This window comes from Patagioenas fasciata, chromosome 1 (genome assembly GCF_037038585.1).
Source record: "Patagioenas fasciata isolate bPatFas1 chromosome 1, bPatFas1.hap1, whole genome shotgun sequence".
NCBI lineage: Eukaryota > Metazoa > Chordata > Aves > Columbiformes > Columbidae > Patagioenas > Patagioenas fasciata.
The window spans coordinates 200373884-200399316 of NC_092520.1; the positions used below are offsets into that span (position 1 = coordinate 200373884).

General features: G+C 38.6%; 1 protein-coding gene across 3 annotated transcripts in view; it reads right to left on the reverse strand.

Moving 5' to 3' along the window:
• Positions 1 to 756: 756 nt before the first annotated feature.
• Positions 757 to 25433, reverse strand: part of PIK3CG (phosphatidylinositol-4,5-bisphosphate 3-kinase catalytic subunit gamma) — a 33974-nt gene continuing 9297 nt past the window's right edge. For 2 of the 3 annotated variants that reach the window (XM_065839140.2, XM_065839149.2), the window contains exons 3-11: positions 22235 to 22300; positions 21905 to 22130; positions 17983 to 18086; positions 16260 to 16406; positions 14860 to 14950; positions 11042 to 11172; positions 10314 to 10425; positions 8177 to 8334; positions 757 to 2801 (exon numbers count right to left, since the gene is read on the reverse strand). In XM_065839140.2, the coding sequence (XP_065695212.1) occupies positions 2520 to 2801; positions 8177 to 8334; positions 10314 to 10425; positions 11042 to 11172; positions 14860 to 14950; positions 16260 to 16406; positions 17983 to 18086; positions 21905 to 22130; positions 22235 to 22300 (1317 nt within the window). In that variant the 3' untranslated portion in view covers positions 757 to 2519. The other variant, XM_065839175.2, reaches the window with a different exon arrangement.

The window sequence follows — 25433 nt, forward strand, 5'->3', positions numbered from 1 at the left end:
CCTCAGCTGCTCCTCATCACACTTGTGCTCCAGGCCCCTCACCAGCCTCATCGCCTCCTCTGCACTCCCTCTAGTGCCTCAGTGTCCTTCTTATGATGAGGGGCTCAAAACTAAACTGGGTCATGGGCCTGGGTACCTGGCACACAACTGTTCTGACTGTTAAAGACTGAGGCAAAGAAGGCGTTTAACATGTCAGCCTTTCCCTCATCCTCTGTCACTGTGTTTCTTCCTGCATCATCAGGGGATGGAGATTCTCCTTAGCCCTCCTCTAGTTGCTTATACATTTATAGAAACATTTCTTGTTGCGTTTTACAGCAGTAGCTAGGCTCAGCTCTAGTTGGGCTTTGGCCCTTCTAATTTTCTTCTAATTTTTTCTTGCCAATGTGATTGGCATTTATTTCCCTGTTCTGGAGTTACATTTAACAGTAGTTTCACTTATTTTTCAAAACTAGGGACTTATTAAATCCTCAGATTTTTCTTTATAGAACAAGCAAGGAATGAATAAAGTACTCTTACGAAGTGGTAAGACTCTACTCACATTTTACAATTATAATAATTGCAATTCTAATACTATAGACTATTAAAATTTTAGGTATCTGACATTGTGCAGAGTTATTAATATGGAGCTAAAACAATTCCTCTGAGTGTGACTGTGAATATGATTTCTTACTGAGATTACATAGTCTTTAAGTAACTGGGTAAAAAATATTTATGTGTATTTTGGGCAAAAGTGCATATTCATGAATGATAATCAAGTGAATAGAACATGTCCATTTATTTCAGATCTACAAAATACAATTCTAAAAATATCATTTTACAGACAATATTCATCATTTAGTTTATATTTTAGTATGGTCTTAAGCCTATCTTGTTCAGAATAATAATGTAACAGAACAACAAGATATTCGACACTTTAACTTCTTTAATTTCCCTAACTAGAGTCCACCATATACGGTAAAAATATTGTTGTGCACAGTAACCAATTAAACATCTACATTTCAAGAACAGATTGGCCATGTCTCATAACCGAGACACCAATTACAGTACAGTTATTAAAAATCCTTCAAGAATACACTCAGTAGTAACACTGGTAACAGTAGTTAAAATCTTAACAGTTCTGTGAAATGATCGAAGCAAATGATACCAGAATTTAAAAATTCAGTTAGTCATTTATACGTAATGTAAAACCCATGTAAAACTACAATGAAAGAAGGAATTACATGGGCACAAGTGCAAAAAAGCAACATTGTAAGCCACCTTCTGTCTTTGGTAAAAATCAACTAGCAGGAAAGATACCATAATAATTCAAGTCAAAGACTAATAATTCATGCTATAAATTTTTTTCCTTTCCTACCATAGGCAAACTTGATGATTTGCCAGCTTCCTACAGTAGAGAAGTTAAAATTCTACTTAACACTGCCCATTTTTTCCTCTTTTAAGTTTAAATATTGAAATTAAAGATAAGGTTTTTTTCTTTCATAAATAGCTTTTCAGTAGTATAGTCTCTTAAAGGAATTTAAAAATAAATAGCAAAATATACATAATTTTAAAGATTACATTTAATTCCTTCTAGGTATATCCTGAAAATATATTACCAAAGAATAAATAACTTTGGGTTTCTTGAGTATTTGGTAAAATGTCAATTACTCTCTTACATAAGAAGTCTTCTCCAAGGAGCAAAGAAGTACCATTGCTTTTTCTACAAAGCTTTTACTACACAGGTGGAATTATAGTAACTTTACAGTAGGAATATAATCTGTAAGATAATATGGATGTTCCCCATTAAAAATACAGTAAAAAAACCTTTCAAAATTAAACCTTCAGAATTTCAGGTTCAAACCTGAGGAAGTTCCAGGTAACTCTGAAGTTCTTCTGGCGGGACAGTCAAGCTCCGTTGTGTATGTCAGGCTACACTAATAGTAAGGTAATTTTCTCTAGTGGTGGAGTCAAAGCTGTTTTTCACTAACAACATATTAAAAATCCAAATAGGACAAAGTGTTAAGGAAGGGACAAAAGAGAAAGATGAGGGTGAAGAACACTTGAGTGTAAGGCACCCTGAGAAAGAAGTTAATTGCTTACAGACATTTCAATATAACCATAGATTTTCAAATAGATTGTTCTGCTTTTGAAGCGCTTGACCCTCATGAACAATTAAGCTAATGTCATAGGGGATTTCTATTTGGATTTGCAGGTTATCATCTTACTCAAGCTCTTCCTTCGTATTTATCTGAAATTATTACTAAAGAAAACAAGAAAAATGCAGGCCACATCAGCAAAGCAACTAGTTAAAAGAATCCAGAAACATGAAGTGTCATTAGACATTACAGAAAAAAAAGTAATCTTAACTGCAGGAAGATCTTCTGGAGGGGCAGAGCAAAAGTCCTTTGCCTTTTCAGAAGATCCATTTAAGCTGCCAGCAAAGTAAAGGCAATTTTGACTGCTCATTTATTCGGAATGCATAAATAACATGTAGATTCACTAACCTCCTATTTACACCCACAGTTCATTTACATAAAATGTTAAGCAGAATGCTTTTCTACTCCTTGTTTGATTCCAAGCACAAGATGTAAAAACCAGTTAAATTGCACAGTCCAGCCCTTATCTCTGCAAACCTCTATCTGATCAAGAAAATGCTTTTTGGCATCGTCTTCGCTTTTCCCTACTGTCAGCGCGTCCCGGATATATTCAATATCCTCTTTGCTGGTTAACTGGGGCATTCCAGTCATTAGCATCATGGAGAACAGGATGATCAGCAGGTTTGTGTGATGTCGAAGAGCTAAATAAGCCTTCACGCATACGTCCTACAGGAGAGAAGAATTTTCTGTTAATTGAGTTGAGCTGAGAGGAATGGGGTAGGATTTTCACAGGACTCTCAATCACCAACACTATTCAATGACTCGAGGACATCAGAGGACACCCAACAGAGCCATTCACCTGAGCAGGAACGTGAAGTGAACTTCTGCCTCCGTCACTCGCTATTACTTCAATTCACCCCCACACCTTGGGGCAACAGGCACTGTTGCACAAACTAAAGGCTCTTTTTAATAATATTATATCAATTACTAAAGCATAAAACCTTAGCTTCACCAAAATTTCCAATTTCCCTGTCGTATGATGTCTTTCTGTGGCTGTTAAAAGAGATGGAAACAATTCACTGTCTTCCTTTCCAGTTGGTACGTTCCCTTTTAAAAACCATGGGCTGGCAAGTGATACTAAATAAAGCAGCACCTCCAGGGGACTGCTGTCGTGGTTGAGACGGACAAACGACATAGACCAAGTTCTTCCAGGATGAAAGTAGTAGATGCCATTTACTGCCGCAAGTGCATTTTTATACAGTTTTACCAATTCACGTGTCTCTTCACTGTTGGTTACAAGTTAGAGCAGTAACATCTCATTGGCTATTTTTGCTATCATCAATGTTACTCTTTTACTCCCTTCTCTCTCATGGGTACATCCTCAACATCTCCGGATACTCCTTTACTCCCATCTTCGTATCTTCAAGGCTAATTTCTGTTCCCAGGGCCTCTGTCAGGGAATCCAAAGACCCACCGTAGTCCCACAGACTGCTCTTCATTTTATAGATACCCATATCTATCCATCTGTCCGCCTATCTATGGATCTATCTATCTATCTATCTATCTATCTATCTATCTATCTATCTATTTTGCAGAGGTGCTGGCTTATTTAATGGACAAGATTTTTCAGGCTTGGTGTTCTGAGAAATGTTTCCAGCTGACTGCCCTAGTTTCCAGGCACACTGCCTGGCTGTAGGACTTCCATGCTTATATATGGCGATATTGGATTCCATACATTTTTTTAATAGCCTTTTCACTTCCATATAGAAGTAATTTGTGCTTAAAAACATAACCTCTACAAGAAGAAAACTTAGGTAGCTTGGAAAAACACGCAATGCTTTTGAAAAGAATATTTAATGCTAAGTGACTAATACATAAACTGAAATAATTGTTTCTTATATTGAATTTATTACTCATTTACTTTTAGAAATAACATCTTAAGGAAGACAATGCAATGAAGAAATCATATATCAGAAAGTGAAATTGGGCCTGCAATGCAGTAATGTAAAAAGATGAAAAATATTTCCAAGAAGGTTGTTGCTATTAAAACCAAAGCTGAAGCAATGCTAATTAACCTTTCCACAAATGCATATGAATTTTTTAAAGAATTCTTAAGAAATCCAAATATTTTATAAGCTCCACCAAATCTCATCAGCCCTCTAGAACACCATTTATTTTTGACAAGGTGTATGCTTTCTTCTTCCTTAGAAACAGCTAGAATTGCACAAATCATCTTAACATTTATCACTGTTCACATCAGCAACGCCAGGAGAACCAACCAGACAGGTCAGAAGATGCTCAGGAAGCAAGATGATATGTTGAAGATCTGTCTGTAGGGTTTCTTCTTCCCTATTGCCTGGGCCCTTCAATCTTTTGCTCTGTTCCCAAATAAATTCTGTCCTGAAATAAGATCATACTTACAACTCTAATGTTAGTTTAGCTCTACAGAAGCAAAAGATAAGTTGCAATGGTCAAAGCACAATTTACAGCAGAAAATACCATCATCTTATCACAGGGATTAGTTTCTCTCCATGACACGAGAGAAAAAAAAAGTAAAAAAAAAAAAGTCTACTTATGTATTATAAACTTCAAACAGGGAAATCTTGTCACAAGAGTGCGTGTGTGTTTTGTTCCGCTTGGAAGAGATGAAAGCTCTTTATAGTTATATCAAAGAAGGTTTTACATTTCTCTATGGATGATGCATCTCACTACTGCCGGTATATGAGATAGAACAATTATGCAGTCGAGAACCTGGCATCACTGCATCTCAAAGACGGTCCTTCCAGAATTCAGAAGATCTTAAAAAATCTGTATCTGCCTGTTACAGTTATTTATTCAGACAGAAACTGAGTGGAGTTTTTAATTAACATCTTCTAAGAAAACTAATTTTTACACTCCGGAGAGAGGCAGTGAGAACCAAAAATAACACATACGTATGTGTCAAGGATACGTAGATGTTTGCCGTGGGATCAAGAAGAAAGCTGCTAACTGATCTAAAGCCATAGGCAAAAGGAGGAGAGCTGAGGAAAAAACAACATCCTGTTGTCCAATAGACAGAATAAAGAATAATTATTTTGAGAGCTTGAAACTCTCCTAAGTATTAGTATCGTAAAGGTCAGGCATTTTTATAATAGAAAGTGTCCAAGTTTTGTTACACAGGCCATCCCTTCTCTGTACAATGTACTACAAATAAATATTTTTCCATGATGAATTGCACACCCTTTTGCTTTCTGTCACCTTTATTTGACAATCAGATACACCAGCATTTGTAAACAAATGGTACAGAAGAAGTTGATAAGTACTGAAAAAACAGATCTCTATATTATCAAATCAGCAAAGTAATGGAAGAATTATTACTTAAGTAAAATCAATATAATAAAATAAACACACGCTAAACTAGCAAAGACAATTTTAGGCAAACTAATACTAGGTAGATAGACAAAGCTCAAAAGACTACAAAAACCAGATGAGGCTCCCTCAAGGGTTTCTACAAGTAAGAAGGGAAAAAGTCACGTGTACATAGAAGTAAGAGAGTTACATGGGTTTCAGCCAAAGGCTCGAAAGGAAAAGCCACCACATCTGACACCTGCAGCAAGAGAAATTTGGGCAGCACTAAGGCAGCTGAAAAATTCATGGATGGAACAGAAAAATACTTATCAGATTAAGTTATGCTTAAATACGTATTTGTGATTAGGACAAATAACCATCAAATGCTGCTTCCTACTGAGTGTTTCTGTAATGTCATTAATAACCTCTGGCATCTAATTTTCATTACACCATCGTAAGGAATGCTAACAAAAATGGAAGTAAAATTTAGATTAAGAGCTAATAGGAACAAGCTTTATTGCTAGTTCCAGAAAAGTTGCCAGGCCACTGACAGCTTCAGAAGTTTACTAATAACAAATTATACTCTGTTGCAGTGAACCTTGGTCAAAATTATTTGTCTAATTAAACTCCTCTGACACCTGCAATATGAGCTACGGCTAACACATGTATCTGTGTGGACTGTATCTAATACGTGACAGAGAAATAAAATTTTTAAAAAAGATTCCTCTCAACTACAAGGTATTTTAATGTAGGTGAAAGTACCAATTAATGAGATATGCTCTCAAAAATTAATAAAGGACAAATGCTGAGACTTTTCCATTAATACAGGAATGAGTCAGCAGGCACACTGAATGAATCCCTCAATATTAGGAAACATGATTAATCCAGCCAGTTGAAAAGTAAAGCTATAATTTTGTGTATTTTTTTACTCTGACCATGTAATTAAAAACCCCCATATTTTACAGCAAAATATGTGATGCAGATCTTGCTCTGTGTTACTATTTTACTTTTATGGAAGTATTTTATTGGTCTTTGAAGCAGGAAAGCATTTTAATGTACTACCAGAATAGCAGTTTATAAACAGTAACTACTGCAGCAACTGTACACTAAGGCGCATTTTTGGGTCAGTATTACTGTTGCGTGTGTCTAAATCATTCCATTTAAACGGACCAGCTCACACATCACAGTCACAGTTCACAAAGGTAAAGCACATTAATCACCTCTCAGCTGGTTAACGACACCAGCGGAAATGACTGGCACTGTCATGACTCCTAAACCCTCTGCATGGCAGCAGTACTTAACAAACTCATACCAGAGTGACAGAATGTATATTCAGCCAAACGCAGGGCTGTCTGATGAAGGCACGGCCAAGACAGAAGTCACCTCCTAGTGCTTTGGGTATTCCGGTTGCTGAAGGAAAGGTCAGGTATTCTCTAAAACGCTGGATGATCCATATACACGAACACAACATTACCTTATTACACTGACAGGTTGCTTGTCTTCCAGCTCTCCACTTAGGCATTTTCACTTTTTCAACTATTTTCTGCTTCCAGAGCAGAGGTGTTCTATGAAACGACACACCCCCAGTGGTGTTTCAGCCCCACACGTGCTCATGGCTCACACACCCTTCCCGCACGCAGCACCGCTCACCGGCTCCTCAGAGAGCCTGGGCTCAGCACTGCCCTCCCACAGCAAAACCCACTTGCCCTGAAATCTGAGCTACAAGCCCCCTTCAAAACACCCGTGCCATGATACAGACAGTCCTTGTGCAAAACAAAGACTCAAAAATCGCACCTGGTTCTTTAGTTATTTTCAGAAGTCTGGGCTCAAGGGTGACAGTTGCCTCGTTATTTGCCGTACAGTCACGTGTATGTTCAAAGCAACATATGCACTATCCAACAATAAGAACGTTAATCGGGTACTCAGGTTGAAAAACTAGACTCAGGACAGAGAGACTGGTTTGTTCACAGGGAATCCTGAACATCTAAGTTTGGCTTTTCCTTTGACTCACACTCTGGAGGAGACTTTTCATATGATACGGAACCTGCTTTCTAAATCAAGCACTTATTTGCAGTCCCTAAAGATGAGCCAAGGAATAACACCCCAGACATTCATTTACTTCTGCTCAGCCATTTCATTAAACATGCTAAACAGCATTTTGTGTTGCTCCTAAACAAGCTTGAAAAATCACAACTGCTTCAGAGGGGCTCAATTTCACATAGAAGCTACAATAGAACAGATTTCCTTCTCTTTCAGAGCGTTAAGTCCATTCACTTCACAAGACTAGAACCTGACACAGCTCAGGGTCACTGCAGATTTCCATTCCCATGCAGCAGTCCAAGCCCCAGCCCACGAGGGCAGAATCAGGAGGGAATAAGACCAGCAGAGCCACCGAAGAAATGCCACCCACCTGCTCGTACTACACACAAGGCTCTACTTAGTGCTCCCAGTCTCCTCTAACGGCACAAACACTGAAGCCCTCTACAAGGTATTTTCGATCAAGACAAGAAACAAAGAAAGTACAGCTTACGCGGTCTGCTGCTAAATGAAGCTTTTCAATGCGGTTTTGTAGATGTTTGAATTCTAGCTCCCATAATCCTACAGATAATTTTTGCTCTTAGTTGGGCCTAAAATATCCCAGAATTGCATTATGATTCAGTAAATCTAATTAACATAATACCCAAGAGCCTAGATCTTTGAAAATTATAGCACTGATATTCATTTCAGACGCTAAAAACCACTGCTTTGATTTGCAGCTAGATATTCACCCTTACCTGAAATTTATGGAAATGGAGACTTGTCTTCTTTCCGGAAGTCCCCATGACAAACAGGAAATCTGGAGTCAGCACAAAAGGAACTCTTTCCTTGTTAATTCCAAGGAAGCTTTTATAATTCCCAAGAATATGGCCAAAATCAATATGGAAAAGGTTACCTTAATAAGAGAAGAAGTAGTCACAGTTAGACTCAAATACACTAAACTGCCATGGACACTTACTTGTATTCACAATAATTCCAAGCCCTCTTTTTTAGAGTATATATGTTCCCTCTTTAGTTCACCAGAAAATTCTATTTTCTCTCTTCTTTTTTGAAATATACAATTATGTCCTCTTGGTAAAGTTACTTTTTATTTATCTTTGGCAGTTGTTATAAAACAGGCAGAACTGCTGTATTTTCACAGCTTTTCAAAAATCAACCAAGGAAAGCTTGTGCCTCAGATCTATAACTATCAGCTCCCAGCACTACATGGAAAAGGCTTGTGGGTTGTGTTTCAAATAGCCAAGGGATTCTGGTGCTAGCCAGCTCCTTGGCTAATGTAATTCACCAGAACATCCTGCTTCTTCCTCACAGACCTTCATTACTGATTTTTAAACCACCCTGTACTGTGCAGAAGAAGTCTGCATTGTTACCCTTTGCATAACTTTCGAGATTGTAATACAGTATCAGGTCCCAGGACAGCAAAGAAAAAGGATCACTACACCTACAGGACTGGAGTGTGCTGCTGTTCTTCAGATTACTTTATTGCTTTCACTAGCAGAGATGATGTAGGGATAAAAGAGTACGGTTACTTAAAACCAGCTTTGTAATGTACATGTATACAGAAAGATAAAATCATAGAATTGTCAAATGGTTTGAGTTGGAAGGGACCTTCAAAGGTCATCTACTCCAACCCCCCCTGCAATGAGCAGGGATATTTTAACTAGATCAGGTTGCTCAGAGCCAAGATGACACTGAACAGTGATCATTAGGTGGAACATCCTTAGATGTTCCAGCCTTTCAGCCAGTTTCTGAGTTGTCCCAACTGACCCCAAACCTGACACCCTCTGCAGACGTCTCGGACTGACACCCTTCTGGCTGCTGTGGCTCAAGACTCCAAGGCCAACCTGCTCCCACCACAACAGAGTAACATTCCTTTCCCTGTTTTCTACTGACCTGTTCCTCATTTTCTGCCAATGGGCACTAACATTGCATTATATGATATATAATGTTGAAACTACAACATTTCTTTGTCTGTTTTTCCCTCAAGGACTCTGGCAAACTTTTTTACTGTAGTTTTCAATTAGCTCATTTCTGCCTTCAGGGTACATTGTCTCTCTAGCCTTCAACTGGTAAAACTTTAACTACAATATGATTAATATTAAATATACAGCTTTCTAATTGAGCCCAAAAGTATTTTCTGTCCCTTAGCATTATGTAAAGACTAATTATGAAGCAAGATAGTCATGAAACTGGAAGTGAATTTCTTAGACCAAATAAAACCCCTCCGTATGTAGTGTTTGTTCTGGGGTCCTTTCTGGGGCTTCCATAGATAAGTGAAATTAGGGATGAACCAATGAGAAGCTACAGAAATAATTCCCAAAGTTTGTAATTCCAAAAAAATGCAGTTCTTTCAAGAGGATTGTAACCGTCCCACAGACTTCAGCAGCAAAACCAATACAATCCATGTACAATTATTTTCTAGGATTTTCTACAAAGGTATATAAAGCAATTATGTTCCTTGGAAGTGAAAATAGTCCAGTAACATCTGAATTCTGACACAGACATGGTTCCACTAACCACTGTCAGAAACACATCCACTCTCTAGACAGGTGAATAGCTGTCTGCTTTATAAAGTTTTTTGGCTTTTAGATCTAGACCAAAAATAGTTTCACATTCCTCATGGCTTAGTTTGTAACAAACTCATTCTTGAAAAAGACATTATTAATGATAGATATCTAGAGCCTATATGAAGGCCAAAAGGGCTGACAATACACTTCAACGCCACAGGAGGACCTGAACTTTTAAGCGCTGCCGACAAATCTGGACTGTCTCTTCATTCATTGTTAAATGCATTATTTATTGAAACAACAATTAAATGTAGTGAAGTATAGACAGTCCCCACTTCTTCTATGAAATTTCCAAAAAATAACTCACCTGTTTCTGTAATCATAATGTTGTCATTGTGCCTATCTCCTATTCCAAGCACAAAGGTTGCCACACAGTATCCAGCACAAGAATAAACAAATCTTTCCACAGCTGCCTGAAACTAAAAAGAAATCTTAGAGATGTTACATGCTTCAATGCTAGAAACTAAATTCTGTCATTCTCAAAGTCATATGCCTTTCTGTTGACACGTATCTAGGAACAGTTAGGCAAACTGTCTTATAAAATACACCACTGCACAGCAGATTCAGATCACAGCCCTGCATCGCGCTCACTGTATTGTGCGAGCGGGTTCTATCCCTTAGGACAAATAAAATAACCACAGAGTTTTCCACACTGAGAAAAAAAACTGCCAGAAAGCTCCAGTAGGTCATTGGACCCACCTAAGCAAAGGAGTTGTAAGTATCCAAACTTGTATTTAAATCCTCTAAAACTACATTGCCTTTCACTGTTACTATATGTCCTTTCAATCTGCTCCTCACATATCACTTCTAAGTATCACTGACAAAGCAGTAATTTCTAAAGCATCTTGTTTCTTGGGAACTCAACTGCCAGCTGGATTCCAAAGGCTCTTTCACAGACACTGGTGGCTGAATACAAGGAAAATGAATGGATTTTTTAAGCTCGTGTAAATAACACAAACAAAACTGCATGGGCTCTGCGCTCCTAAATTAGTAGGGTGCATTTCAAAATCCTACTTAAAAATTCAAAGAACTCACCTTCTCTTCAATCATGCATCTTTCCTTGAGCCACTGGTTTAGTATTTCATCCTTAAATGCACCAGTGTTTCCAACTGTACTCTGCTGAATTTTGGCAATTGTTGTAGCATCTTTCACAATTTCGATCATTCCTACAGAAATTAATAGTTATTAAATTTAAATCAAAAATACACCAAATTAAATGTAATACTGCGTGTTTTTAAAAAACAACTGCAAAATTTCACAGGTTGTTAGCAGAAATTTATTTTACAAGTAACAGCGGTTCCGGTTCATTCCCAGCTGAAACCAGCCAGCACTTGTAACTAGCCTGGCATCCTAAACTCCTCTGTGAGAATGTAAAACCTTTTAAAATGGAAAGAATCACACAATGAGTAGCGATCATCTGCATAAGGGTTTTCCCAAGGAAAGGAACTACCTCCTGTCCTCATCCCCTACATACGCCCAGGTACCATTCACATTCCCACCAGCTTCTCTCCAACTTCACAGATTTGAGGAGCTGAAGAGAAGATGCAGCTTTGCAGCAACCTGGGGACACAAGTGTTGCCAGAGCTGTGGCACAGGAACAGAGCTCTCCCTCCTGCAGTAAATCCAATCTAAGGTTATGTGTGCATATGCACAGAAAGGTTCACAAATACCAGTACACAGTGAGGTATAGCAGTGGGATTGCTGGTGGAAAGCTCTGGCTGTTGGGGCCCAGAGGTTTGTCCCTAAACTGAACAGAACCTCACAAAGGCAAATCAGCACATCACAGCAATATGATGCAGAAATACAGACTGGTACTGTTCATACCAACATGGTATGTGATGAAAGGGAAACTAGAAAGAAAAGCAGAAACAGAGGATACAACACAATTCTGCACTGTAGCCAAGGCTGGCAAATGCAGTCTGTCCATGTACTGGGCATGTCTGCATGTGGAAAGCCAGATTTTAGCCAGACTTATTTGGCAGCTGGGAATGTATTTTCTTGCTCTGGTTCAAGTTCAAGTTCTAGGTAAAAGCATGGCTTCAGCTCCAGCTCAAAGATAAATAAGCAAACAAATACATCTTTCTCCACAAAGTGATTACAAGCAGTTTCTGATTTGGTTTCAGTTTGACTCTCTCTCTGAAATGGATGAATTTCTATCTATACACAGTCCTACCCTTCTTCAACTACTGAATTACGTGCAAACTCTTCTGTAACAGGGTTACAAGGCAGTAATCTCTTCCTGCCCCTGCCTTCCACAGACAGCTGATTTAATGGTTGAATAACTCACGGAGGTATTTTTTTCTGTCTTGACAGTGACCTGAATTTGTTTGTAATAAAACTATGATGGAAACACAACCTTCAAAACCCGCTACCAACACCATAAAATTAAAAAGCTCTGTGTTTTGGTCTGTGCTTGTCAAGCTGTTGTTTTCTTCCTGGAAATGAGCTCCAGGTCACATTCCAGCTGTTGAAAAGGCTTCTTCTGCCTGTGCTCACAAATCTCCCTCTACTGGTCTCAGCTGGGCTGCATTCCATCAGAGGAAACATAGCAGCAAACGCACCACGCTGTGGGCTTCTGGGCACCTGCAGTACTAAAGTACTAAAGTACTCCCCTCCTATTGAGTGCCAGCCTGAACTTCTTAAATTTGGCAGTGATGCAGCATAGTAAGTGGTGATAATTGCCTTGCTGAGCCATGGACATATGGCCATGTCAAAGAGAGAGAGAACAGGGTATGATCTTCTATCAGTGATACGTAGAAGAGAAAGTTTCTCCTACAGAGGTCTACTTGGCAACAGTAGCAGAGAGGACAGATGTTCCAAAATTGCAAACTGCACTGAATGCAGATGTCTTCAACAGACAGAGGAAGGTCTACAGGAGAAGGGATGGCCATCCCAGGTGTGAGACTCCTGGCTGCCTCCCTGTGTTCGGTGTAGAATGGGGCACTGTCCTCAAGTCAACACACAGAAACTGCCTCAAGTTCTACGGAAACACTAAGATGGAGGGAAGAGGCAACTTGGAAGAAGACCACATATGAATTTTGTGACAGAACCTTTGCATGCCACTACACTTTGGCTTCATTCCAAACAAGCACAAGCTCTACATCAAGATGTCCACATTGGGTATTACTAATTTAGGCTGCAGGTACTCTCACCAAATTGAACAGGAGTCTTTACGTACAATGCCCCTACTGCGGTGCTGAAAGGATGCTGAATTCTTACATCTCCCATGTGCGTATAGGAAAATAAACAATTATTGCCTTGAGATTAAAAACGGGGAGAATTTATGAAAGAATAATTAAGGCTGTAACTTGAATACGAGAATGCTAGGATCACTGGCAGAATTACTTCACCTTCCTCCATTATTTCAATACACTACATTGTCTTAAGATTATTTTAAACAAAATTAAATTAAATCCTAAAAATCTCTCTAAAAAATAAGTTTGTTATAGCATACCTACAGGACAGGAAAAAAAACAAGCCTCTATAAATTTACAGTTAGTGTTTTGAGATGTAATGTTCCATTTCATTCATTATTAGAAATCCCTTAATACAATTTATTTAATCTTAAAACACTTATATTAGGAGAAAAAAAAAACCTCTCTTGTGTCACTCTACCATGTATTTTTATCAGTGAGTTTGGGTTTTTTGCATTGCTGAGATATCTTGAAGCCAAAAGAAAGGATGATAAAAATGTTATGTGGCAATGTATTTTAGAGAGGAAGTGCATTACAGATATATGTTGAAAAGAGTTCTTAATTTTACTGGGACTCAGTTCATTATTCTTCAATCCATAAAGCAAAATATATTGCTGAAAAAGGAAAGAACTAAAAAGCTGGAGATCATGGGAGACAAATAGCAATATTTATATTCTCATTATTTTATGAATCCATGCAGTTACTATCATATTGCCAGCCAAACCAATGACAGGAATTAACAAACTTGTTAATTTTTACACACTCAAGCTTTATAAGCAAATGGCAGAGCTGTACTTGCTAATCTGTCTCACTGATGCACTGTTTATAGCGGCCAAAGTACTTTTTTCAGCACTATAGCTTCCTTTGGGCATGGCCAATTTTTCTACACTGACGCGGCTTTTCCTCCAGCCAATCGTTCAAGAACTGCTCAGCAGAATTGACTCTACAGTCAATTCCGTATTAGCTGGATACCAGGGAACTGTGCAATGTGGATGTGCTAGAGTACATAATATATGCAAATATATGCAAATCCAAACACAGAGCCATCAGGATGTATAAATTATACATCGATTTGGCATTTCTGGATGTAATTGGACTCTTCCAGAGCTGATCAGGTTGCTCCACACCATTGCACAGTTCTCCAGAAGCTTTGTAAGCAACTACTCCATTTCTGCCAACCATGAATTCTGGAAAACACATCATCTGTGCTGCAGGAACTAATATCACCTGAAATATCACCTGAGCATCCTGTTGAGTAATGCTGTTGCTTCTGTGTAGTATAAGGTACAAAACTTTAGGACAGGAAAAAAACCCATAAATGTTCTGCTATTTCAACTCTTTTCTCTATCTCATTAAAACACCTCTTGTATAACTCACTCACTTTCACTGCTTTTTCATGCCAAATACTGTTATTAAAGAGAACTCGCCAAACGTTGGACTTGCACAGGAACCGCGGTGGGTTCAGCCAGGGCAGCAGCTGAAGGACACCCGCTGGAAGGGCAGGAACCATCGCTAAGAGTAACTGAAGGTGCACAGAGAAAGTCTAATGAACCGCTATTTATCTCAGGACCACAGTGCACACCAGAATAGTTCTCCTGCACACAACTTCTGTAACTAAGGTATTTTGAATTTCTAATCACGTTAAGTGTGACCACTTACCTATTTTGTTTCCTGTAGAAATACAACCATACGGTAACAAACAGAGGTCCAAGGATTCTGCTTCCCAAATGGATTCCATAATTCGAAGAATCTAGTAAAAACAAACGCATAGGCTAAGCTATTTGAAAATATCTGGACATTACGTTTTACTCACACAAATAACACCACTCAGACTTTTGAGATAGGGCTAAACTTACTTGTCTCTTTTACAGATTAAGAGATAAATACAGAAAGCGTGCAGCCACTCAAGATTATCAGTTACGGAACCAGAGGTTATATTTCCTCATCCGTCCTGTGCCCAGGCTATCTCTTCTGTTTTAGAAAGTATTTTAAGTATTCAGAAAGTATATTAATTAATATATTATTAATTAAATAATACAATATGTTTTGCTAAAAACCATATTGTACGATTTCTACATTAGTTGAGATTGAATGCATTAGCAAGTATGTTCATTTTTTCCCATAAATATCCCCAAAAGTTTTAACAAAGCACTCTGTCAGAACAAGCACTGAAATATTACTAGATCAATGCTACCTACTGATTTGGTTTTCATTCATAACTTCACTCATTTCATAAATAAATGCTAAAAATGCTTCATCAGAAAAACTGGTCATCTTGCACTAAGGAAGATTCCTTCTCTAGAACACCAAAATGTGGAGCATGCATGGCACACAGCAGAAGAAAACAGGGTAACAGTGTGTACTGGCTCTGGCTGGGATGAAGTTAATTTTCTTCAGAGCAGCTCGTATGGTGCTGGGGTTGGGGCTGGTGACCAACACAATGCTGTGTGACCAACACAATACAACACAACACAACACAATACATTGTTTGCAGAGCACCAAGGCTGCCTCTGTTTCTCACTCTGCACCACTGTGAATAGATTGGGGGTGCACAAGAGGTTGGGAGGGTACACAAGCAGGCAGATGAGCCAAAACAATCAAATAAATATTCCATGCTAAACAATGTCATGCTCAGCAATAAAACAGAGAGGAAGGGGGTTAGGTAGCTTAGCCATCTTCTGTGCAGGAACTAGCTTAGCATTGGTCTACCCATGGGATGTGGCGAGTGTGGACTTTATGTCACTTGGTTTTCTCCCTTCTTCCACTTCTCCTTTGCTTATTGAACAATTTTTGTCTCAGCCCACAAGTTTTTTTGTTTTTACTCTTCATCTCCTCTTTCCCCGTCCCAGTGGGGTTAACCAACAACACACTAACATAAAAAACTGTAGGACAAGAAAGAAGATCTAGTTTTGATGGTAGCCTTACCATACACCACTTAAAGAACAAAAGACAACCTCATATTTCATATGGACAGTAAACATAAGGTATACACACTTCTGAAAAGACAAACCATTTAAAAACATTCACATTACTAATTTTATACATTTTAGCTATCATACCTGTAAAATAAGCATGTCCTGACGGAGGTCATCTCCATGTTTGAAGATTATGCCTATGGTTTCATTTGATAGAGCTGTTGGATCTGCACATTTAAACTCAAGCCAGAGGGGTTTCTTCTTAGATGCCATTACTTTACATTTTTCTATCTGTGAAATACACATCAATTATTGCTTGCTAGCCAAGGTATTTGAACGTCAACACAACTAACCCTTTTAAACACCAGCTACAGAGTATTTTACCAACTTGCAACCAGTTATACCACAAGAAACACACTGAAAACACACGTAAGGAATGATATTCAATTGCCACATAAAGCCTCACTGAACCTGCCCAACACTGTCCATGATAAAGGAAAAAACATTCCTTGATCTCTGAAACTGGATTTACCTTACAAATCAGATGAAATGAAAGCTTACCAATACAGTTTATCAAAGATTTTTGTTCACATAGTTTGTGGGGAGAAAAAAAGGCTCTAACCCATTTATTTTTAGATGTAGCTACCGTCCCTTGTAAATCTATTGCTTGCTTCATCTACGAAAGTCCTGGTAGGGCTGAATACTTCCCATGTGAAGAAAAACTACAAAATGCAGAAAGACGGTTTCTTTAATTTTGAAATAAACTTCTTGTCAAGCAGTTGGTGATTTTTGTACACAGAAGACTAAAGAGAGAGAAATACAATTGAGAAAACAATATTTAAGAAGCCACAAATTCTGTATTTCTGAGCAAACCATGTTTGAATTGACTTCTGTACTGAGAGTGCCTCAGCCACGCCCAGCTGGGAGGTGCTTTACTCTCTCAGCTTGAAGACAGAGGAGTTATCACCTGTCTACCAAGGCACAGGTTTATTCAACAGAAACGAGGCCAGATTTAGACAACTAATATCAGTTACCCGAATGAGTACCCTGCTAGTCGGCAATTCCTTAGGTTGGATGGTTTGTCTGTCCTTAGCTAAAAGAAAAATCAAGGGATTCTTTTCTTGTAGGCTCCTTGCTACTCATCAAGCGAATCCGTAGACCTTCTAGGTGCTCCTTTACCCAAAATTCGCATTGCACAGTAGATGCATGAGCCAATTCCCTTTCACTAAACATCTGCTGATTTATTAATCTTGTTTTTAAGTCGACATAAGCCACTGCAATCTCACCACAAAACTGGAGGCAGCAAAACAGAAAAACCCAAGTGTTTTCTAATTTATTGCTAACAAAATCTTATTGCGTTTTCTAATAAAAGCAACATAGATACATTGAAAAAACAGAAATAGCTATGATAGACATTTCTGTCAGTAAGATGAAGGTCTGGACCTAAACCTTAATGACAGATATGAATCTGGGTAAGACAGAGAAAGTAAATGAAGGAACAGAAACTGAATATCCCAGAGCCCCCGAAGTCAGATAAAACAGTTTTATACAGGTATTTAATGTAAAAAAAGTCAGCTACCTGGTTAAATCTTGGATTAAAGTAATGGAATCATTGTAATTGCCATTTAATGATTAGGATTTTATGGGTTGTTGCACTTTTTTAGCGCAGGGTGGCATGTCATCACATTTAGAAAAATCCTAATAGCTTTGGGAACAAAAACTTACTGAGTCCATGAAAATGTCACCATATTCACAGTGAAATAAGACCCTTTGACGAAACAGTAAAAATTTTTACCAAATGACACGCGCTTGCAAATATAAGGGGTTATTTTCAAGAAGAATTTGTAGAAACTCAGAATAGACTTACCACCAGGGCTCCTGCTCTGAGCCCAGGATCATATGGAACTCTAAAACTTTCTGGAAGTTTGCTGCTCTGTAGTTTTTCAAGCTTTTGTCTCAGCTGTGCAATAACTGCAATGACAAGTAAGAAAACACAATGAAGTCTAAAGTTGAAAGGTAAAAATATTATAGGTAGTCAAACTTGTTAAGCATCATGATTTAGCCAAAAACCTCCTCCATTTAGGTACTTTTAAAGTTGCTTTCCTCAAGGATGTCCTGATTTGAGGAACAGAGGAAGACTCTTTCACTTGCACTATTAAGGGTCAGGGCTGCTTCAGATACTCAAAGTCTTTAAGAACCTCACAAGTCATGTTCCTGCTACAGTGTTTGAAGTACTGCACAGTGCTTGGTGTTCTTCTGAAGATTCAGGAGATTACATTAAAATCTCATCTTTCATTTAAAAACAAAACACAGCACAACACACCTAAAAATATTTTTTCCTTATGCCATGGAGGCATTTAAAAGCATTGCTCTCGCAGACAGACTCATGGCTCTTGAATTCTTGGAGCCAATTACACTGTAAACATAAGGATTCCAAGTATAAAGATACTGGTTTCACAGTGCAGCCTTGTTAATCTCACATTCCAGTGAGAAGAAAATTTGTTGTATATTTATATGAACAAGTTTTAATAGTCACATATAAACTGAATCTTTTCATTCATAAAACCTCAAGCTTCTGAGTCTTCAGCTTAGAACGGTACACATTATACTACATATGATGCACTCTGTTCATCTCAGCTAGCAGGTGCTAGCAGCACAAGAAACATACTGGGTATTACCCTACGTTAAGACAAAGACCTGAACTCTGTCAGAAAAAAAACTGCAGCATCACAGCAGAGGTTGCATATACATATTCAAGTAATTTTGGAGATACAGGCCTGAATACTTTATATGCAAAATCATAACATCATGCAATCAAAGAATGATTTGGACTGGAAGCGAACATCAAAGCTCATCTAGTCCAACCTCCCTGCAATGAGCAGGGACATCTTCAACTAGATCAGGTTGCTCAGAGCCCCGTCCAGACTGGCCTGGGATGTTGCCAGAGACGGGGCATCTACCACCTCTCTGGGCAACCTGGGCTTGTATTTTATCACCTTCATTGTAAAAAAGTTCTTCCTCATGTCTAGCCCGAATCTCCCCTCTTTTAGTTTAAGACCATTACCCCTTGTCCTGTCACAACAGGCCCTGCTAAAAAGTCTGTCCCCATCTCTCTCATAGGCCCCTTTTAAGTACTGAAAGGCCATGATTAGGTCTCCCTGGAGCCTGTGCTTTTCCAGGCAGAACAACCCCAACTCTCAGCCTGTCTTCACAGCAGAGCTGTTCCAGCCCTCTGATTACCTTGGTGTCCCTCCTCTGGCCCCTTTCCAACAGGTCCATGCCTTCCCTGTACTGAGAGCTCCAGAGCTGGACTCAGCACTGCAGGTGAGGTCTCACCAGAGCAGAGCAGAGCAGAGCAGAGGGGCAGAATCACCTCCCTGACCTGCTGGCCATGCTCCTGTTGATGCAGCCCAGGGTATGGTTGGTTTTTTGGGCTGCAAGCGCACATTGCTGGGTCACGTCCAGAAAATGAAGGCGTTTCTAAAGCTGCTATCAAATTAAGTCATTCAAGCCAGAAGAATTACCTGAGAACTCACAGAACACAACTGTTACACCTATCCTAAAGGTTTTTAGAGAAGAACTACCTAGCAGCGCCAGGTGACCAATGTGGTATCTCTTCTGGTAGAAAAAAAAAATCTGACAGCAATATAGCAGAGCTAATAAGTGTGCCTTATAATTAGATACCTTTCAAAAACAGACCAAAACCAAATTCAAAAACAGACCCAACCCAAAAGCCCTCAGGCTGTCAAAACTTGGGTCATGAAACAGCTTTCTAAAATGTAACTATGTATTTCCTAGAAAAACCTAGCTTGATTTCATTAAGTCTCCTTATTGTAATGTAATTTGAATACTGTATGCTGACCAATTGAAGATAGTAAAGATCAGGAATTAGTTGAGTTTAAAATGCAAGTAAAGGCATTTGCTAAAACAATTTTCAAGTTGATCTGGCTTAAGAACAAAGTGCTATGTATTTTAAGAGAAGAAACAGCTGCATAGACACATTCTTGGGAGACAAATCATCTAGCACAGAATGGTGATGAAAGCAGATAATCCTGTGCAAGTTGTAATACTATGATCTGCAGAAATTATTTATTATTACTTGCTATGTTCAAATATAAGCACAGAGACTACATGAAAAGTCAAAGAAACAGTATGACAGCATGACTGCTACTGGACTAATATGGATCTAAAAGGAAGGAATTTATTCTTTAAAAAAATCCACAAATACTGGAAGAAGAAAAATAAATACAGGAATTAGATGAGGCTGCATGACAAAATGAAACAGTCAGAAACATTCAGACTGAAAATATAAACAGCTATGAATATTAGAAATGATGGAGCAAAAAGAAGCAATAAACTTAACAAGAAATGTTAGGATATACATTTTTAGAAATCTAAGAAGTAGAAAGTGCCTGTGGGAAAAACCATATCCTCAATAATCTGAGAATAAATTAAATTAGATATAGCATTAGTAGGACACTCCTTAGTTTCAGGAAGCCTTATTCAGTGAAAATGTCAATTATATAAGTCATCTTTCAATGTTCTGCTGCACGTTACATACAGAGATTCTTTAACTTCAAAACCTGGTGGGTGTTAATGTGATTGCTTTCTCTTGAAACTTTTCTTCTTTGCCCACATATCCTTCAAAGATAATGTATTATGGAAACCAGTGCTGTTACAGACATGTGCATCTGCAAGGCTGTAAAGTTTCTTCCCAAACCATGGAATTATGATCAAGTATATTTAATTATAGAGCATTTTAACATAAATTTTAGAAAGTTGTTTAGAAATAAGATTTTATAAAGCGGTGCAATAAGCCCCCTAACTCACACTATGTCGTAACATAACAAATTAAATTATATGCTGAAGCATAAATGTATTTTTCCTTCAACTTCCTTTTGAAACACCACCACAGCAGCCACTTCTGCAGAACCAGAGTGGAAAGGCTTTCCGAACCAAGGGCTTCTGGCCTGGAATACACCAGGCTGAACATGCAGGAAGAGCTTGTCGCTCTACAACTTTTTGCATCTGAATATTGTCATATGTCTTTTCGCACTTACTCCCAACACCAAGCAACTAACAGGAATCATGACAAGCTTCTAAGGAAGCTGGGAAAAAAAAAAAAATAAATGCAGACAAAACCCAGAGGTAAACAGGCATTGCATAACCCTACTGTGGCTTCCAAAGCAGTGCTGACAAGAACTAGAAATAGTGATACCACATCTGTGTCTCACAGGACCCCTGCTCAGCACATTGCAAAACCCCAGCGATGTATAGTCTGTATAGTCACTGCTGGTCCATCAGCTACTTTTGTGGCACAGCGGGGGCTGTACTGGACTCCTCCCCAGTCCTCCTGCCAAGAGTCTTTCAGTGACTGCCCAGGGTAAGGCTGTGTTTCTTGGCAAGTGTCACTTTTCCTCTTTATTTCCAGTTAATATTTGTGTCCTGGATTGCTTCTTTCTTCAGCTAAGGGTTATGTACACAAACTTAGCTGTCTCCCAGCTGCATGGCGTGAGGTTCAAGAAGATAAGCCAAAGCATGGGAAAGTACTGCGTGTCTAGAACATTGATATTCTTCCCCTTTTGGGGTGGAATGAGCAAACAAATGTCTTATTGGTTCAATCAATATTAATTTACACTGGCATTTTAAAAGAAGTAATAAAGATGCCCTTTGACAGTAAATTATCCATGAATTTTCTAAATAAACATCACAATTTCATGCCTAGATTTTCACACCCAAAGAGAAAAAACAATATCATTACAAATAAAGAAATGCCTGTCAGCAAATACCTTGAGAAGTGACATCATACTTTTCTGCAGAAACTGATTTTATCTCCATCGTGACTTTATGCAGCCATTCAATTACTTGAACCTGCTTCATGAAATCGTGTAGCATTGCTTTTCCACAGCCCCTAAGATAGGCTTCCAGGATGACCGCAAACCTCTGCTGGTAATGCATGGACTGGGCAATCTCACTTCTTAAGAACCAAAACAAGAAGTGACCAATTCTTTTGTTCTAGAGGTAAAGAAAAATACTACAATCAGTATGCACTTCTTGATGAAAGGTTTTAACAATGCCAGTACCTTTAGCACAAGTTGGCTGTATTTTGAAGTACTTACTCTCAAACCACGTTTCAGCAGAAATCTGGCTAATGCGCTGTCATGATATGGCTCAAATTTCACAGCCTGAGTAACACAAACACAGAAGACAGGTTATTAACATACTTAAAATCCCATTGAACTTTTACTTTGCCAATGACATGTAGTGAACACACGGCTGTAGGAGCAGAAAATGTACAGTAAGACAGAAGGTCTTTCAAGGAAACAATGTTGAAAAAAACAAAGCAAGGCTTTTCTGTGTTTGACTCAAGAAGCAGTTTTTCTTTACAACAGGTTCTTTCCAGGTGTACTATTAATGCAACGAATAAAGCAACGTAGGGAGTAGTTAACCAGTGAGGCAAATCTGAGCACAGGAAGATAGGTGAACAAAGCAACATAATTCTCAGGCCACAGCAAAACTCAACAAGGTCAGAAAACATTCCGCAGTCTGACTGACATTGGGAAGGCTTGGAAAGATTATTGCCAAATGAAGTGACATATTTGTCATCATTCTTTAATAAAAATCGTCAATAATAAAGCACTGTTTTTTGACAACATCTGCCATTCAGGACTCGGGCACCAGGCATGGGATACAGGAGCAGCTTTCTGGAGCTCCTGATCTGGCTTTTAGCCCCTACATGAATGCCAAAATTGAAGAGAGGCTCTGATACACATCCTATAGTAATGGAGTACAATTAAGAGGAAGAATTCACCAGGCTTTTTTTTTTTTTTTAATGACTCTATGAGCACAGATGTATTTTTTCTCCTCCAAGAGCCACTTGGCTCCACCCAAGCCCACAGATATTTCCAAGCTACTGCCAAAAAAGGGTGGAAACAAAAAGTCAACAACTCTTTTTGAAGTGTCAGGATTGGAATTTTTTTGCTGTTATTCTCTCCCCCATCCCAATAATCAAGTGGATACATCTACCAGAAAACCCTCCCACTTCCAGGTACCGGGCTGTGCCAGGGAACTTGTCCACTTCGGCTGTTTTTTCCAGCAGCTTCTTTTCTGTTGCTTGAGGGGCTCACGTTTATAGGAGGTTTGTATTAACATTAGTGGAAGAAAAAAAGTATGCACGTATACCCCATGGCAAGAAAAGAGAAATAAGAAGCATACAATCCCTGGAATGGGATCACATAATCCCTGTCGAGGACTGAGGGGGTTGGTGAACAGCTTCAGGTTCTGGAAGCAGAGTGCCAGGAAGCGGCATGGAGGGAGATGAAGGGAAAACAGGGATGTGCAGAGAGCTGGGTGCATGTCGTACACTCAGCTTTTGGAAGCAACGAAGTATGCAAACCTTCAGCCACAGTTATTCAACGGAAGAGAATGGCTCTTTCAAGACCACTGTGGTTTGCAGCTCGCAAAGAAGCAACCAATCCATCAGCAGAGCTCTACTAAATTCATCAAACAAATCATAGGGCTTTATTTTATAAACTCTTAAAAGTACTGTGGCACACAGTTGTATTTTTTACTATTAAAACATCAACACTGTTTCTGAAAAGTAAAACTTCCTGTGGCTTTATTCAACAGAAAAAAAAATAAAATCTAGCTTTTTCAGTCAACTTTCTTGAATGAAACATCTTATAAAATGCTACTTGTTCTTTCCAGCTGCTGTCTAAGAGACAGACGAGAAAGCCAAGCACCAGACTTGCCCTTGTACACTATCATAATTCTGCAAGAATAGTCTTGACCATCTCTGCAATACTGTTTTATTTCCTCAAGCAACACCATCTTATTTAAGAAGATAATGAGAACTCACAAACATAAATTGATTTTAAAATATATAGATCATCTTTCTTTGTGTGAGAGATGATGAAGGTATGAGGGTTTTTTAATAAAAATTTATTTTCACTGCAATAAGGCACCCCAAAGCAATAATTACTACATAAATTAAAATTGATCTGCTTACATACCCCTGAAAAACAACTTAAGAATTAAATACAGCCAAACAACCGGCCACCACTTCAAAACAAAACCTCCTTATATTAAGATTGCAAATACAGGTTAACATAAAAGAATATTAGAAAAAATTATTATGAACATGCTTAAGTTTTAGAAATAAATATTTTAAAAGTCAATCCCAGTTTTCTTTTTCTTCATAAAGTCAAATATGAACGTTTTAATACCTAGCCATTAAAAAGCATCTGCTGGCACTTCAGCAGGTCCCTGCACGTACCTTTGCCTCGTCAATTCACCAGGAGAGCTTTACTCACTGCCACATACAAGCACCACAGTAACTAGTGTTTGCTTTACAATGGATACTGTTGTATTTTAACTATCCTATCCATGTTTCATCAAGTGCACAGAGAACAACAGACGTTTATATGAAGTTCAATAGGTTTATTTATGGCCCAGCTGCTTCTATTTGGGATAAACCTGGGGGAAAATAAAATGTTTGTTTGGCTTCTAACTCTACTGGGAGGTAAAATGCAAATATCCTGTGCAGAGTGACATAAGGCATCAAGCTTTCATGAAGGCGTGCACGTGAAAAGTGATGATCGTTTGCAGAAGAGACATCTCAGCTGTGCCTGTTAGAGCAGAGGAATGACTGACACCATTCTCTGAAAAACGTGGATTTTCAAATACTCTGTGGTACCCACACGCTGCAGCAGGGAGTTGATGGCTCACACTCCGTTGTTAGCCAAGGAAGGAAAGACAAGGAAGCAGCGGAGAGGGAAATGCTGGGATTTAGTACGCTTTTCCTTTTTGGGGATGGCAATCTTTTAATTTCTAACTATGTTTCTTACTAGAAATGAGACAATGAAGTTACTCTGATTTTATGCTGCAGTAATTAAATTTACTGTTAGATTTATTATTTTTAAAACACTCCAGATTTGTACTTCCTGAAAATAAATAATTTCAAAACCAAATAATTTCAGAAACAAATTTTAAAAATTCCCTCATTCTCTCAGGTACTTGGATATCAACCTATCACCACCCCAAGCCTCTAATTTGGATACAAAAGTGAATAAAATTGCTGAGCCACATGTAAACAGCAAAAGCTCACACGCCAAGCATATATATAGCAGCAGCTACGTGGGAGGCCCAATGAGGTAACCGTAGCAGCTCCTTTGGTTAATGAAGAAGTGCATAAATTCCGCCTGAGGAGCCTAATCTTCAGGCAAGCAAAGACAAGGCTCAAAAGGCCTTGTTTAAAGCACTACTGATGTGCAGCAAAATCTGAAATACTAACATCATTTTCCTGGGAACCTGGGCTCT